We start from the raw sequence: 18,028 nt of genomic DNA, 5'->3' as shown, positions 1-18,028 counted from the left end.
CCCAGGCTTCTGTTCAAAAATTTCCATTCATGTACATGGACTGCTCCACGTGCTGAGTAAACATGTCTGTCTTGAAGTTCTGCCATGTTGCCATGTTGTATGTTGATAAAGCAGGCCAAGCTTTTGTAGGAGGACAGCTGAAGGGATTGCTAAATTTCTGAAATGAAGAATATATCTGTATCGCAGTGGAAGGTGCAGTGGCATCATGGATAAGCATACCAGCTTCCTTGGACTTTTGCCTAGCTAGCAGGGTGGCGATAACAAATGGGTTGTCACTTGGATATCTGCTTGGACTGTAGAAGCCAAGCTGGCTGCCTGTTTGTAATGAAGTCCCTGCCAGTGAATTGTCATTACGTTTGTTAACAGGTCGTAGTGTATAATGTATGTATGTTCACACATGTAGTGGTCAGATAAATGTGTCTTTACAGATACAGAGAAAGGACACCTGTGTGGTGATTGCTGCTAAATAAGTGTGTCGGAGATAAATGGCATTTTACTGCAGAGAAGAAGAGCTATAGAAGAGTTTTGGTGTCAAGATGCCTAGTAGCACTTAATGTGTTCCTGGAGGATTTGATAGATTGTTTTTGTCATCTCAGAATACCTATAAACTTGTAGGGCTCAGTCACCTTGGCCCTTTGTTATTTATTCCCAAAGTATAAGGATGTCTGCTAGTCCATTTTAAACATAGGGGAATTTTTTTTCTTAAATATGAATCATGGAAATTATTTTATATATAATAAATGGTCTGCTTGTCAGCATGTAATAAGTTGTGTGTGAATGTACTCATCTTTTACAGGTTCATCTAACATGGTTACTGGAGAGACAAAAAGCTTCTTCAGTTTTGCAAAATCAGTAAGTGTCCCAGTACTGTGATTCTGCTCTTTCCTCTAACTTCAGTCTTTTCTGTAGCATTTTCATCTTTATCATTCTTATCTCCACTAAGTTGTTAACTTCCGATATTGCTAAAGAGAGCATTTTTTCTGACTGCAGTGTGGTCTGATGTGTTTTCTTCTGATACAACAGCTAGACAAGAATTGGATCTGTGTGCAGTGCATATTTAAATTGTTGGCTATCAGACATACATCTCTGATGCAGCTAAGTTTAAAGTTAGACTGCATTATTTATTTACTCATGGCAGAATATCATATCCATGGGTATGGATAACTGTACCCTGTAGGTTTCTCATATCTGAAAACAGTCAGGACAGTGCAGTGAATTAAAGGAGATCTGTCTCTTAAGATGAGGCTTGTGTCCAGTCATTTCCAGCTTTTCAGAAGTAAGTTCCACACAGAAACGCATTTTTCGGTTCTCCGTGTTCGTTCAAAGTGATATCAAAGAGATGATGTTGCATTTGTTTCCTAATTGATGATGTCAACAAATCCAAAAGTCAAATGTTAAAATTTTTTTCTTCAGCTTACTACAACAAAAATCTGCTCAGAAATCCAAGTGACTGAAAAGGGGACAAATAGATCAAACAAACTGCTAGTGATAAATAAGTTAACCAGGAGTGAAAGTGATGCCTTCAGACAAGAAAAACAGAGGGAGAAGCCTTGACTGAAGATCTGTCATATGATCTTTCTGCCCAGAGCTCATTTACAGCTTCCAGCAACAACCCTTTCCCAGGAGAAATTAGCTTCAAAAGTCTCTATGTAGTTGAAAACAAGATAAATCAAAGACTGTAGCAAGAAGCTGTTCTTTGCCTCCTACGTTTTCGTAATGGTTGCAGTGGCACAATCTTTGTTACTGTCATGTGTTTGTGAACTAAAACAAGATAATCTTTACTATGCAGCCTTTTTACTGTTAATATAAACATATCCAGATGTGTATAATTTGTAGGGTAGGTTGGCCCAACAAAATCAATTTTAACTGAAATGTTTCTCAGATAGTACTGGTATTTGACTGAATAAATATGAATAAATAGAATTAATAAAAAAATAGTATGTCAAATTTTGTATAAAAGTATAACTGGTTTCTTTATGTAATTATACTGCAAAATTAATCAAAATTGTATGAAAATTTTAATTAAAAATTGACCCATTCAAATAAAACTTGCTAGGAAGTGGGATCTCGGTCTCAAGGATGCTCTTGGGCTAAATGAAATAAAATAATTTCATTAGATATTACGAGGCTTGCTCAAATATCACAAACATAATGGGTGGATAGTAGATGAAAACTGATAAGCAGTGCATGGTTTTCTTCTTTCTCAAAGAAGAGTAATAGTCAAGAGTTGCTTGCGAACGTTTGGGAAGCTTGCATGGCGCTCTTGAGATAACAAAGGATAGCAGAAGTAAGGAGGGAGGTCCAAATTCCTTACTTCTAGACCCATGTCCTAAAGCCAGATCTGTTCACCATGCTTCTAACCCCCTAATCTCATGCAACAGAAGTCTGTGTTTTATTTCCACATGTCAGTCGGTTGCATACTTTTTTGCCTCTTCCTTAAATAAAATCCTTACTGCTGCTCTTGGCTGTTGCTTCAGATCTGACAGATGAGTCATGTATCACACCTGCCCAGACATTTTTCTTGTGAACTTTCCTGTACGTTTCTTGAAAAATGTTTTTCTAATCCTGCTGTTGTTTATTGCTTTCCAGTGGTGGCAGGTTGAGAAAGTAAATCCTATCAAGCTGTATGAGGAAAACAAAGTCATTGCTGGATTTTCCCTGTTGAATCTACTTTTCAAACAGAATCGAGGTGGCCTGATCAAGGGTGTGATGGACAAACTCCTAAATCTATACAGCAGTAAGAAGATCAAGCCTGTGGTTGATTCATTATGGGCTTTGGAAGAGGTAGGAGCAAAATTTCTTTCCCCATTTTGAACTTTGTGGAATATATGCACTTCTAGATGCAAAATTAGATTTAAATATGTTTTCTAGTTATTAACGTATTCTGCTTTTTAGTTTGTGCACAAGTTGTCTCCAGAGCCCCTGCTGTTCAGAAACTCCATGATCCAGAATTATTCACGCATTTCTCTCATAAATATTTCTGGAGTTTCAAATGCTCTGTGCAAAGTTCTTGAAAATACTAATAATGAATGTGGTTTTTCAATCTTAGAAAATAGTTTCTGTTTTGTAAGTGCATGCAATGTGACTAACAAGTGCAGCGTGAAATGCAGACATTATAATTGAAAACAACTTAAAATCTATTCTGAGGAAAAGATCTAACAAATATAACACTGAAACTAAAGCTTAATTGTGCTAGCACACCTTGGAAGCTTGGAGATTTTCAGGAAGTTACTGAAAATGTATCACAGGTAGTCAAATCAGAAATCACTTTTAATCTAAGTTATATTTGTGGAGCGTGGGGGTTTTGGTTCTTTTTTTCCTTCTACTTGCTCAGCTATCCTTAAAGACTTGTGAAGAAACTAATCTGATCATAGCCTGGGCAATTATAAGCCCCTTGACCAGAGCACTGTTTCTGAGACCTTTATACTTAGGATGCTGATAAATGAACATATGTATTTTTGGAGGTGTGAACAGACATTAACATATAAAGAAACAGCATGATTATAGTAGCACCGCCAGATTAATATTTGTGTTCTGTGTGTTTGTGAAGTGCACTGAGCCTGACAAATCACATAAGATGCATGATCTGTAAGAGCTCTGCTGAACATGGATTGTGGTTGTATCATTGTACGGTTGCTATTCAGAAGGTGCTGCGACAAAATTCTGTCTGTCTGAACACATTAGCTGGTATGACCATGCATCCACGAGGAAATGGTAACCATCAGACTTAATACATTAATAATATTGTATTTTATTAAGATTTTGGACGCCCTGTGGGCAGGGTTTTGAGCCCAGCACATTGTTCATTATTCAGGTGGCCTTATAGCACCACCATAGTCATGGACACAGGTAAGATATCTTGGGTTGCATGGTGGGACTCCACAGCCTATGGCAGTTCTTGGAGCATGTTCACTGCGACTTGTACGTGCCTGGGCCAGGTTATATGACAAGGCAGGTACTGCCTTAGGCTGTGCTAATGTGGGACCTATCTGTCTTTTCATGCTATCACTACATCTACCCCAGTGTACCCCAACATGCCACTTTATGGGGTACAGCAGATGCAAACGGTCCAGCACGATATGGGCTCCATTTGTTCCTCTCCAGCAAAAAAAAGAGGAATGACAATTTCCCCAGGAATCTTCTCCTGTTTCTCTAAAATGTCTACCTGAGGCCACACTGTCACTGATAGCAACTCAGTAATACCTCAGGGTTTTACCAGTCAGTGGCTTGGGAGTGGCTAATTCTCACCATCGAACTGCTTAAGGGGAAATCAGATGTTGCGATAAAGAGCAGCTGGTTAGGGCAAGACAAAATCCTCTGCTGTTGTCTGAAAGGGAGAGCCCTTTGAAGAACAGTGTAAAGTAGAAATGTGATCAGATTTAGGTTTTTGATGTGGGGCTTTTTACTTAATTATTAAATAAGCTTACGAAGTATTTTAAAAATTTAAGTGGCACAAGTCTCTAGACAGGCATTCTGCAGTTTGTTTGTGTAAATACATACTTCTCATGTATTGGTGAGTAAGAAAAGGATAATTTAAAATAGTAACAATAGCTTAAAAAAAAAAATCTTGATTGAGGACATAACACGAAAAATTACACATGGTAGGCTGATCTTAGTAGTCAACATGATGGGAATTTGTTGGGCGACTTCTGTTTGATAACATTACATCTAACATTTGGCAGTAACATGCACCATCCCTACCGGTAGATTGTGAAATGTGTAAATACATCTGTTGAAAAGCACAGTCTAGAAAACTACAGCTCATTTATCACGCCTGCTCACTTTCCATGAGCTATCTGGTAATTTACAAAGGAAATGTCTGGCTAGTATCTTCAGGCATATAACAGTGCTGGAGGAGTCCTTAATCGATTGCAAAGTATTACTGAAATATTACTCATTCAGGGCATTATCATTTGGGGGATATGTTTTTGTGGGTATAAAAATAACTTAGGGCTGACTCTCAAGTTAATATGATACACAGAAAAATGTGTCATAATTGAGCACTAAATGGAACCAGACTGAAGAAGGGTTGGTACGTATTTTGGTTCTGTTTTGGAAACTTTCTTTTTTTAACTCCCTAGCTCTAACATCTTCCCCTCTTCAGAGTTTGACATTTGATTGCTTTTCATTTCCTGTTGAGTAAGCCTCATTTTCTCCAGATGTCCACTTCCATTTGACCATTCTCAGTAGTCTTCATTAGAGACTAAACCGATATGACTAATTTTTACCATTGATGTTTCCTGAGGAAATTTCCTGACCCATAAGAGCATTGAGAATAAATATGTTTAACTAGAGAGTGGCAGAAAGGTGGACTCCCTGCATCCATTTGAAAATGAATATTGAATAGTTTTCTATGGAAGAATATCACCCTCTCCAGAGGCTCACGGGAGAATCCATTTTTCCTCTGACTAGTAATTCTGCCATAGAGATGAGTTTGAATCCAGTAAGTGACATTCAAAATGAAAATATTTTAAGGAAGAAATCTCAGAGGAGTCTAACCATGGGACACCTTTCCAAATGTTTAAGTACTTGACTGCATCATCACATTCATAAAAGCTTTGATCTATATATGAAAGGCATATCCCCAACATACCCCTTCATCTTGCTTTATTCACTCTGCATCTGTTTCCACGTATTGCTTCTTTGTGCAAATATCAATTCACAAATTAATGCAGATTCTCTAAAGACAACATGGAAGACACGTGGTTTTCTTCCAAAACTGTATTAGTACAAATACTTATCTTTTCAGTCCTGTATCTGTTGCAATAGCCATCTATGTATCAGAGCTGAAAAGCATCTTTGCAATCTTGGGAGACAATGAGTTATATTTACAGTGGTATTTCCCCTTTGCTGCTTAAGTCTGGCTGCTACAGGACCACTTCCTTGCATGATAACCCCAAAATTGAGGGCTTTATGTTCTAGTGCTTGTGAGAACAGCCAGAGAAAGGTTTTGTGTCTGTTTTAATAGGTCTCTGAACTGTCTAAAAAAGATTTCATTGTTCTAAAAGCCTGGTATGGTTCCTTGAACAGCATTTGTTTCTCAATACTTTCTGCAGGAGTACAGCTTGAATTTAGAAGAATGTACTGATTAGAGAATATTGTAATTGCAGTGAGATTTTGCATTTTACAGTGTTTCAAGTGGCAGTAATACAGGGTTTAGAGAAAGTTATTAGATTCCCGTTTGTCTATCACATAGTGTATGTTAAGTGATGTCTAGTTGATTGTTGAATAATATTCAAGATAGGAGTGTTCAGAAATTATAGACAGACTTAGCTTGATACTATTCCTGGTGAACAATGAAGGTTTGTCTGAGTGTCAATGAGATCATTCTAATTAGGATAGAATCCCTTCTGGTGTTCTGATTTCTGTGGTTTAGGGCCTCATCCATAGGCCATGGAAGTCAGTGGAAGGACTCCTGGTTTCACTGGTCTTTGCTTTGGGATGATTGCCCTGCCTCTTCAGTACAAGCTGCTTAAACACATTTACCAACTGACTGAAGAGAGAGTGGGACAGAATTTATTCAGGATGGTAACTTAAAAGTGACTTCATTTTCTTCAGTGCCTCAGATTATTGCTGACACAAGGGAGATCAGGATTGAGACTATTGGCTACTGCTGTGGAGCAAAACTACTTGTATTGCTGTGTTATCTGTTGGTGTTGGCTTGGGAAGGGTAATTTTTATCTCAAATTTACATCCATAAATCCTAGTAAAGTCAAGTCTGTTCTCAAGTAGGCCATTAAAGGTGTTTTATAACTTTAATGTAAGAAAGATTTAACTAAGAGAGACAGTAAGAAAATCCATAGATACTTTAAAATGGAAATCTAACTGGGGAATTATTCATCATGAGATGAGTGAAGTCATACAATAAATTAGCTGCTGTTGAGATGTCTCACTATTTTGCAGCTATTTGTTTATGCGTTCAAGTGTTTAAAAGACAAGATAATTTGTAGATGGTGCATGCTTAAAATACTGTTCTGTAGTAAAAAGCTGATTGTCTAGTAAGATTGCATTTCATTACAAATAGAGTTTAAAACAGAATTAGTATTCAGTGAATATTTGTTGAGCTTTGTGGTTGTTTCTTTGCTAGTAACTACTTATCTAATCCTTAATTTGCAGTTAGTCACTCTTCTTCATTCTGATTAATTTGTAGTGCGCATTTATGCATTGGCATTCTCCTGAGGGTCTGTGAATCTTTGGCTTGATACAGTAGACTATTCTAGATTATTACGCAGGGTGAAAACTGAAGGTTCTCAAAAGCTAGTGTGTTGAATAAAAATGTACACATTGCACTTCTCTATTAAAATTCTGTTTTCTTCAGCTTTTTATAATTGCAAAAGAAAGTATATACTCAAGGTAGAACAGGTTATTGACATAGAAGTTATATAGACCTTCTTTGGTGATTTACGGCGGTTAAAGGTAGCACTGACAGCATGTAAAACAAAACTCACAAATTCTTGCAGGTGAACTGCCAGCCAGGAAAGTGACAGTGCAGAATATGGTCCATGTCATCAAAGCATCTGTAGGTCCCTTTCCCCCACACTAGCCTACCTGTTTCAGAAAGGACTCGGCATGTCAAAGTTTTCAGACTTGGACTATTTTGGTCCATATGGGTGACCAGTGAGACTACAGAAAAACTCCTGACTACAGATCTGTGTTGTGTGCCAAAGGATTCATTGTGTTCGTGTCTCTCAGATGATTTAAAGGAGTGCACTGTTAGGTAGTAATAATGGTATCAAAGACCAGTACTGCCTTAGGGCCAGTAAGAATGAAGAAGATACTGAAACCTGTGGAACAGAGTTGCTACTTATTCTTAAAAAGTAAGAGGATAATCTGATAATATTACAAGATCAGGCAGGTACTTACAGTAGGCAATAAACATCACCCTGTGTCATTGTTTTGTTGTGATAACGTAGTAATGTCTTCGGCAGCTCCTTCCTTAGCAAATAGTAATGTAACAACCGTAGCCCAGATCCAGGAATATGCTGTGGCACTCAGCTGTGGTTGAAATCAGTGGAATCAAGGCACTAAATACACATATGGATCGAGCTCCGTGGTTCTTCATGTGAGTATCAGAGGACTCTAACGACTGTGCCTCATGGTCAGTGCATAGAATATTTTTGACTGGAAAGAGCCCTGCACCTTCATTTAGTTTGAAAGGATCACTGCACTATCAGGCGCTTTTTTTTTTTTTTTCCTGAATAGTTGAGTGATGTTGCAGGTCTAGCTGTAAATACAATTTTTATATAAGTGAGATTTCCTTGTCTTGAAGCCAGAGCTTTTCCCTGTAGTAAATTGCTAAGGAAAAACCAAGCTGTGTTTAAGAACCTAAACCTAAAGGAGTACAGTGCAACCAATTACATTATAGTAACATTATAGAATACCTGCTGATGCAGTAATTTCCTTTAAAAGAAACATTTGCTCATATGTTGCTGTTCTCACATACTTTCTGTTCTCTGTGTTAGCTTTCTATGTTATTAGCATTCAAAGGAAAACAGTGGAGACCTTACATATAAGACCACAGCCTTATCAAGTTGCAATCCAGTGATGAGAACTGGACGAAGGAACACTTCCCATTCAGAATTTATAGCATGTTTTGGGGAGGGCAAAGCCATCACAGTATGTCTGGTTTTAGCACTGTTCTGTGTGGCTTCAAAGGATTGGGTACTGTAAAACTGTTTTCTTCCACTGAACTCATTCTCTTGTACAGATTACCATCTCAGTGCATGCCTTCAGGTATCAATGATGCCAACATTATTTGGGGTGGGGGCAAGGGAAATCTCAAACCCCATGATAGCAGAATAATAGCAGTGAACCCCCTAAAGCAGAGACTTCAGTTTCATCAAAAACTATTCATGCCTTTCACTGTTCTTAGCTTTGGGGCAGAAAGCCTTTCATGTATCATTATAGTAAGGCATAGAGAAAATTGACCCATTAGTTACTTTTAACATAGTAAGGGGGCAATCTAATAATATCAGATCAGGCTGGTACCTTGTTATGAATACTAAACACCATCTTGTGTCTATTCTTTTTTAGTGATAATATAATAACGGCATGTGCAGGTTTTTATCTTTTCTGCTTGATGAAAACTAATTTTTCAGATGAACAAACTATACCTTTTTTGAAGTCAAGTGACTTCCATAGCATTTAGAACCTGTATTTGTTCTTCAAGGTATGCAAAATAATCTAGAGTAATGTGATAAAAGTGGAAGTTCATTTATAACCAAAGTAATGACCCACCCTGAAATACAGAAGAAAATAATTTTTCATAAGCATAAAACAATTTACTTTGCAGTATTATATTGTAGAAAGAGGGAAACGTAACTCATTCTGTGAAACCTCCCACGAGCATATTGGTGTTTCCTTTGCTATGATTGCTCCTCTAGCATTACAATGCAGAGTCCGCTTGTTCTGATGCTGTGAATATTTCTCTGACAGTGCTTCATTTGCAGTTGTTCATGACTGCTTTCCTGATTTACAGGTATTAGCTCTGCATATATACTGTCCTGTGATACTGCCTTAGAACTCTTTGTTCTTCTGATGTATGAGATTCTGTTCCCTTTGAATGTATAAAACAAACATCTGTAGTTCAAAGTAAATTTAAATGTTTTATCTGTACATCACTGTTGTTTCTTTGTATACAAACAAGTCTAACACAAATTTAATGCAAGCTTCATGCAGATATCAAAGCGTACAAAAATGCAAGGAGCTATGTCTTACTGATGTAACAGGTATCAAAATAGAGATGTGGGGAAAGCAGACAGAGAAGCAAAACCTGAATAATTCAGGGTAGCTTGCTTCTCTGTTCACAATCAAATTATACACAGTTATAGGCCAAAATATCTTTCAAATTTTAGGAAGAGTAAGGGGAAAGCTGTTCCACTTGAATTTTACCTCACTAACATTAAATGCAATGAACACAAGTTCTAAATGAATGAAAATTGAGCCATGAGTAAGGTGATTTTAAATGAAGACTTTGCAAAGAATTTTTCCCAAGATGCTTATCTGAAGTAAATTTTAATTAAAACTCAAAATAATTTCAGTGCTATATGCTTAGAGGAATAAAACATACCTTGAAAGTACTGGAGATTAATTAGGTATTGCAGTTTTTTTCCTTCTAAAACATTGTGTATACCTGATTATGGGATCTTTGCTGCTCTTACATGAGTTCCTTCTAAATGCATATATAATTTCATTTATGTTTCTTCCCCATTTAATGCTGTTTAACAGGACTTTATATTACTTCATCATTCGTTCTACCCTTCCTACCTGCATCAGCAAGTGATGGCATAACCCGGTAGTCTTTTTGGCTTTGCACACTGTTGATGGCAATGTAATGTGATTATGATTTTGTTAAAAGTAAGCTAGAAAGAAGCAAGACAAGACTTGGATACAGGCACTGTGGCTCCATAACAAGGCCTCAGGTACATGACACTAGCTATGATTACCACAAAATCAGGTTGGGTAAATGAGCTGGTTTAGGAAACTCAGACTTCACTTGTTAAGTCTGTTAAGTATGTAAGCAGAAGTCAATTATTTTCAATTGCTATATATTATTCATAAACACTGCATGAAATTTAAGCTACATGAATGGAATTTAATTAAACAAGTAATTCATTTCAGCTCTGTTCTTTGTTTTATTTTGTTTACAGCTTCTGAAATTTAGCTTGTTTTGTCTAGCCTGCCAGTTGAATACCTGTGTTTAAACAATTTTGCCATCTAGAGTCTTCAGAACGCTCCTTTGTGCGTGCTGAGAATATTCATGCTATAATACTCATTTAATAGATAAATAACAAAAGAGACTGTGGATAACTTCACTTGCCTGGTGCCACGCAGCATGTTAGTGGAAAGATCATGGATCAGCCTGAAAATCTTTTAATTTCCAGTTCTGGCCTCTAACAGCCAAGCCCCTGGGCTGTGTCTCAGCATCTCTGTGAGCCTTTGTGATTCAGTGCATTTATTGGGGGCTCTAATCTCAGAATCGTATGTGTTCTACCAAATTCAGTAAGCTGTTTCATTTCAGGGGAATGGTATCTTAATGTTTTGGAATGAAGTAGCAGACATGGAAAAGCGTTTTGGCAATATTTCTGATGAACATTGATTCTGTGTTCAAATGTTGCTGTTACAAAAGTTAGAAGCTGGCTAGTGTGAGACTAAACCTCTCTCAGTTAACATAAATACAGCCTGCAGCTACAGCACTTTTCTAATCTACTTAGTAAGCACTCTGCTAAGAATTAATTAGTTATGGAGATACACAGGCAGAAAATACTTTTCTAGAAGGCATGAGACACTGGAAGTTGAAAGTGCAGTGGTGAGTCATGGTACGTGTTTCTGGGTCAGGACGGATTGTCATTTCTATTTGCCCTTGTGTGCCACAGAGATAATAGCTTTCTGTAACTGCAGGCCAAAGGAAAACAACATGTAGACTTGGTTCCTGATGGATAACGTGAGGGCCAGGGGAAATAGGCAGAAAAATAATACAGGAAGCATTGACAGATTCCACTCAAGAAAGTGTGCACTATTAAAGATAAACTAGTCACGTGCTTCCAGTTAATTAAATTAGCAACAGGAGATTATATATGGGAAAAACTGGTTTGTCATTTATTAGAAAAAATTAGAACAAACCTGTTACATGGAACAAGCTGCTGATTAATTACTGTGAAGAAGCAGTATTTTACAGGAGTAGTCTGCTTACTGAAATGTATTAGCTGGCTTTTAAGTAATAAATTGGCACATGTTCCTTATGTATTGAACTGATATGGTGATACTGTACCTGTGGAAGAAAATAACCAGAGACATAGTTAGGGAAAGCTTTACCAAGGCAGAGGGTATATACTTTAGATATCTAGGACACCTTTGAAAACACCAATGTGTGCATAACTCCAGGAGGTAGAGTATACTCTGTTTCTTCTATGTCTATCTTGAATGTTTGACTCTAACAGGTGTGTTTTACACTTCATTATTACTGTTTGTGTCACAGAATTTAAGCTGTTCTCAAGAGTCAGGAAAACAGGATTTCATGGAGTCATTTCCCTAGTCAAAAATAATTTCTAGATGCTTCATGAAGTATTAGACAACAAAAGCTACTTGCTTTTATACCCTTGATCCAGACGTGCTTCAATCCATTCCTTTATTTCTACCTGATAATGCAATGAAACATCTGCCTGTCTTCTCCCAGTCTTGCATGCAGGTTGATGAAATATATGCCAATACATTACATCCACCAGCAGAAATAATTTCAAATGGATTCTAACAGTTTATTTCCTGTTCCCCAGAGTTGGTAGTACCACTAACTGGCAAGGAATTCCTAAGATTTAGAAGAGTGAGTGTTTTCTGTCACTCGGAGAAATAACTATTGGATGCCATAAATGAAAAACACTAGCTAAATAGCAGGTACTAAAGGGAAAATATTAGAAACTAAGTTTTCGAAGACACATTTAGATGTTATTTCATTCTTGTGTTGTGCACTATTAATGTGCGTAGTTTAAGCCAAAGAGCCTCTGAATGGAACCCAGGATTTTCCCGTGTGTCAAAAAATTCCACTCATGCTTCTTTGTTAATTAGTCGACTGGTTGGAAAGAAAGCTTTCAGTTGTTCAAGTTGAACTGGCAGGGAGATTTCTCACTGCTAATGTGAGAAATTCAGCTTTTCTCCCAGTGTGTCATGAAGGTTTGTGTTAACAATTCTTAGTGATTGTTTTCATTCTCTCGGAAACTTTTGTTTGGTACCAGTACAAATTTAAAATGACCTATTTTCCTAGGTGCTAAGGATTTAAAAAAAAAAACCCAAACAGATAGAAATAATAAAGTCTACTTCGTGCTGCTGAGAGATGTCATCCTTATATGTCTGGCACAATACAGAATACAAATATTTCAGATTCCTCCTGCCTTTGAAACCTTCCCATTTTCAGGCTGGGAAGAGATTCCTGATGATATGGGGTGAGGTTTTGGCCTCTGATTTGCAAAAAACCAGACTAGTTATTTGGGGGTTTCTTCTGGCTGTAATCTAGGAGTCTAATACTTCATTAATCAATGAATGCCTAGAAAGCTGTCTAAGAAGTCACTGAAAAGAATCAAAAGGGGAGTGGGAGATAAGAATAAGGGAAATATCTCTATATATTTAAATGTGCTAGGTCCATTTTGTCTAAATGATGCTACGTTGGCAGCATTGGTCCCTGTGGCTATCTTCCATGACTGACAGTGAGCAGAAAGGTTAACAGAGCAGAAGGGAATGAGATGCTTTCAGAGACTGCAAAACTACTGTGGTGAGAAACATCAGTAGATACTATGCCTTCAGCATTTCTGCTTTTGGGGATTTTGGGTGCTTGGTCTATAAAGAGATAACATTGACATAAGCTTTTAGCTACAGTAGAAGGATGTTTAGTTGTTAGTAGACACAGAACTCTGGTAAATGAAATGAATTGGACCTTTTTGGTTTTAGAAATGCCTTTCTGAAGTGAACATTCTAGCTCTTCTCCTGGGATCTGCTTATCAGTGTAACAATAGCCAAAGAAAAAGTAAATTATTAGTTCTGTCAGCAAAACCAAGTTTGTCTCTTGGCAGCTAATCATGTTGATGACTAGTTTTGGCAGACTGGTAGAATTTGTGGAAATCTCATCAGCAGTAGCAAAAAATTCATCTCCTGGGTGGTTGCTTTCATTTTTTTTCTTTTTTTTTTTTTTTTTTTAATTTTCTGTACTAGTAGTGTAATTAGGTTACTAGATTCTCTTTATTGCAAAGATGACACAAGTTTTGTGTGCTATTTCATACAACTTTGCCAATATCCCCCAAAAAGCACTTATTAATGTCTTACCTAGGAGACTTGTAGATAAGATAATTTTGTACTTTTATGTAGATAATCTTCTACACATTAACCAGATGGTCCATTGCTGGTATTGATTGTAATTAGGAAGGACAGTTCAATATTAAACTTCGTGAGTCAACATATTCCAGTGTTTGAGTCCTGCCTTACACACCTTGAGATTCATTACTGGATCATCACAACATGGAACAATTCATTACTCTCTAGAGAGCAAGAGAATTAATATCCCAGTCAGTGGAAACTAGCATCTTCCAGGCTGTGCTTTAAGCCCACTCTTGGGGTTCACCAAGAGACTCATGCGCTTTCCCCAAGGGCTGTGAAAGTTGGTGATGGGCACTTAGTAGTAGTAGCAGCACACACTATGTACAGCTCTGTTCTGATGCCACCTGATTATGAGGCTGTTCTGATTTGGAATTATTTTTTTTATATTATCGAAAATTCCCTGTTGTGATTTTAAAGTCTTAAAGCTTTAAGACTTTATAACATTCTACAACATTAATGCATAGTATGATTAAATTCTCCTTTTCTAAGAATAGTGGGGAACTTTAGTTGGAAGCAAGTTTACTTTTCTGGTTTACATAATTTTACCCTGAACAAAATGCAATGATTGTATCCAAAATAACACTTTATTTTAGTGCATAACAATCATTAATCAAGATAAATGTTCTTACCTAATGAAAATGGCTCATAGATTCTTTTCAATTGTTTTAAAACACAGATGAGTTTTAAAAGCAAAATTACTCTTGGGCATAAAGACATCTCTTAGCATAATATAATCCACATTTAATGTGATAATTGAGAGTCTTATGTGGTATTGAAGTTTAGTAATGATATTATTGCTCATTACAGATAATGATATAAATTAACACCAAGGCAGCAAAGCAGATATATTGTCAATACTAAAAGCCTCCTCTATATACTAGCCTGCTGTGAATGATTGAATACAAAGATATTTTGGAGGGCAAATCTGTATGTTACAGTCACTGACTTACAGAAAACAATACTAAAAGGAAGCAATGCAATTCAAGATTTTCAAATGAGCAACTCATTTTACTGAATATGCTAGTTTGAATATCAAAGTTCAGGCTTTGAATGTGGCATTAAAGTGCACGTTTGAAAATGTAGGCAGGCCATATCGGTAAGAAATAAACCTTCGCGCATCACAGACAGCTCCAAATCTTTGTTTAAATGCATAAATGCATTGAGTTTAGTAGAATAAAGGTTGTGTAAAAGTGAATTCCCTACCATCACCAAATACGAACAACCTTGAGGATAACCTGAGGTTTTTTTCTGTTGTGTGCTATGGTTATGTCCTGGGTAAAATATCTTAAAGATCTTCAACATAACTGACGAAAAAGGGCATAACCTTTGAATTCTTTAGCAGAAGTAACACAATGCTGTATCTTTTCCCTCAATTTAAAGTAAACATCCAGCGTAATTCTAAGAGTTCCTACAGTTAAGCCTACAGTAGCCTAGAGCTAGCAAAATGTGTGTTATTAAAGTTCTTGCCTATTTTCCTGAATTACTGTAGCTAGTATACATGCCGTTTCCTTTTTTGGTGCATCTGCACGTGCATGTTTAATTGAATTAGATCAGAAACTGTCTCAGCTGAATCAGTGACTTTGTCACATGAACACTTCTGCATTGGCTCCCTGCTACCAATTACATAGCAATTTGATTTCAGTCGATACAACATAATGCTAAGCTGAATGACTATTCCACGTGAGCATTAAACTTGTTGTAAACTAAATCAACTTTTATAGCAATCACATTGGTACAATACTTATGTGGAGTTAAGATCTTAATATGGGCTTAGAATTTTAACAGCGCCAGGAGAAATTTTAAGTAATAAAGCAAATAGGACTGCAGAATCTATTGTAAAACTGTCAACTAGTGAACAAGATAAATTCAAATACCTTTCATCTTACCTAGACGAATGATTTCAATCTTACTGTAAACTGATTTAGCTCAAACTGAGGATAAGCATGCATCATACTCTCTAACATTACAACTGTATTCCAATTTAATGTATCAGTAGTTTTTGTTTAAGTACAATTTTAATGAAGTTACAGAGTGGCACCCAATGGTAGGCTCTGACTTAGAGAGCCTTTTGAATAATCAAAAAATATGATGATGACTTACGAATAATTAGATTTGCAATCCTCATGGTACTACGTTCTGAAACAAAAAAAAATTATACAAGAAATCAAAGGAGAAATATTTTCTCATTTGGATCTTTAGAGACCTTTGGGATTTACCTTGATGAGTTTCAAGAATTTATGTAACTAGTTTACTGATTAGGGATGGATTTTATTGGAGAAAATCGATTGTTACAAAAGAACATGGAGATTTTTTTCAAAGACACAGTATTAATGTGCTCTTGTAATTGAATCCTAGTAGGTGGATTTGTATGTGAAGCTTCTCAGACTTTGGAAATTGTAGTGCCAAGGCTTTTTAATGATTATGTCTTTACTATCTGGAAGACTGAATGTTTACTGTATTTTGTAACCAGTCAAGTTTGGTTCCCATGGTTTGGAATAGTGGTTCTAGAATAGAGCACAATTTCTTCTCCATAGTAGTAATAAAGGAAGACTTAAAGTTCCTTGAAATAAGCAGACAGGTAGTACAGGAATTTCTAATTTTTTATTGCTGATTTTAAGATCCCTTATTGTGAAATAGCTCAAAATGGAGGTCAAGGAAGAGTCTGAGGACTATGTGATAGAAGGTCTTTGGGACTAAAAATATTTGACTCACTTGAATTGTTTAGAAAATATGATGAAAAATTATATTGGCAGAAGTCATGTTGGTCACAGGTTTTGTGCCTGACTTCCAAAAAAATCACCTGCCATTTGGGAAAGGTAGCGGAAGAAGCACGTGTTTTCATGAGGCAGGATCTTACTACAAGGTTCCAAGTAGAAGAAAGCAAGGCACAGTCAGCAACCCTTACTAGTGCAAGACAAAGAAGAGAGGCCACGACAGGGAAGGTTAGGGGATAAAAAAAGGGAACTACTGTCATGCAGGTTGTAGTGCTTTAAGTCTGGGTTTAAAAGTGTTGGTGAGAAATACTGAAAAAATCAGTGCTGCTGGTAAGCTATGGAGAAGTCTCCAATAGTGAGACTGTAGAAATGAGGTTTTTGTTACTGAATGATGGTTCTGGTGGATTAGAGAACTGGAACAAGCCTGAAAGACAAAAGAGGTGGGAGTAATATAGGCCATCAGCATGGAGTGCTGGTCAAATAATACGAGATACAAAAAATACGAGGTAAAAAAGAACCTTCCTTTTGGAAAGTTTTCTGCAGTTTTGCAGCTTCCTAAAACAAAGCAAATCCTCTCTAGTGAGGGACACACAAAGAAATATCTCCTTTATGTAAAATAAACTGTTTTGTTGCCAGTAAACAGGTACTGATGAAATTTTGGGAAAGAACAAGAAGGTAACCTATGTGTGGGTTTTTTGGTTTTGTCATATCCAGAAGGTACTTGGAAGGGCTTTTGGTCTAAACATACAACTGTAAAAAAGAACAGCTATTTTTTCATTATAGTAGTAAAAAAGTGATAGTACAGATGATCTTCTACCCATGCACTCAAACCTAAATGGTGTGTGTAGGTCTGCATCCTGGAAGGGGGCAGAGTAACCACTACTAATAACACATAGGAGTTGAATGTCCATCTTTAATTATGCCTCAAATGTCAATATACCTGGGTGAGCTCAGGTTGCATCATCCCTAATTTGATGTCATTTGGAGCATATGAACAGTCATATGAGGTCAGAACAGGGTTTCATCTACACCAATATTCATCTTCTAACATGACAAGGATTTTTGGTTAGAGAGACTGTAAAAGAAACAGCATATAGAACAGGCACTTTGAGCTTTCTGGAATAATTTTCTTACATTTGACTCTGAATGCTAAAGCCGTGGTATGGTTTAAAGGGCCACCTGAGTGATGTACTAGCACACAGCAGTATTCCTATGGACTACGTAAATACTGTGTGTTATCGTAAAGACAAAGAAAGCAAGGCATGTAATTAAAAGGTTTTGTACATAGCCATACAGGGAAGCAGTGTTAAATCCACAAATAATATCCACAGGTACTGTCACTGTGAAGGTTTAACACTGCCATTATTGTAAAGCCTGCTGTGCCTGGAAACCTCGGGAATCAGGGCCCCATCGTCCCAAGTATTGCTCAAATGAAGCAGAGTCCCTGCAGAAAA

The 18,028-nt window shown here is 36.9% G+C and overlaps 1 protein-coding gene across 1 annotated transcript in view; it reads left to right on the top strand.

The window, feature by feature from the left end:
• The window catches only part of VAT1L (vesicle amine transport 1 like), a 64,588-nt gene that overhangs the window by 26,840 nt on the left and 19,720 nt on the right, over positions 1 to 18,028 (top strand). The window contains exons 6-7 of the mRNA XM_052796339.1: positions 797 to 852; positions 2,590 to 2,784. Of these exons, the coding sequence (XP_052652299.1) occupies positions 797 to 852; positions 2,590 to 2,784 (251 nt within the window). The remainder of the gene's footprint in view (positions 1 to 796; positions 853 to 2,589; positions 2,785 to 18,028) is intronic.

The sequence above is a fragment of the Harpia harpyja genome, chromosome 9, assembly GCF_026419915.1.
Source record: "Harpia harpyja isolate bHarHar1 chromosome 9, bHarHar1 primary haplotype, whole genome shotgun sequence".
Taxonomy (NCBI): domain Eukaryota; kingdom Metazoa; phylum Chordata; class Aves; order Accipitriformes; family Accipitridae; genus Harpia; species Harpia harpyja.
Note: the sequence above shows the minus strand (reverse complement) of the source record. Positions and strands in the feature narration are given on the sequence as shown.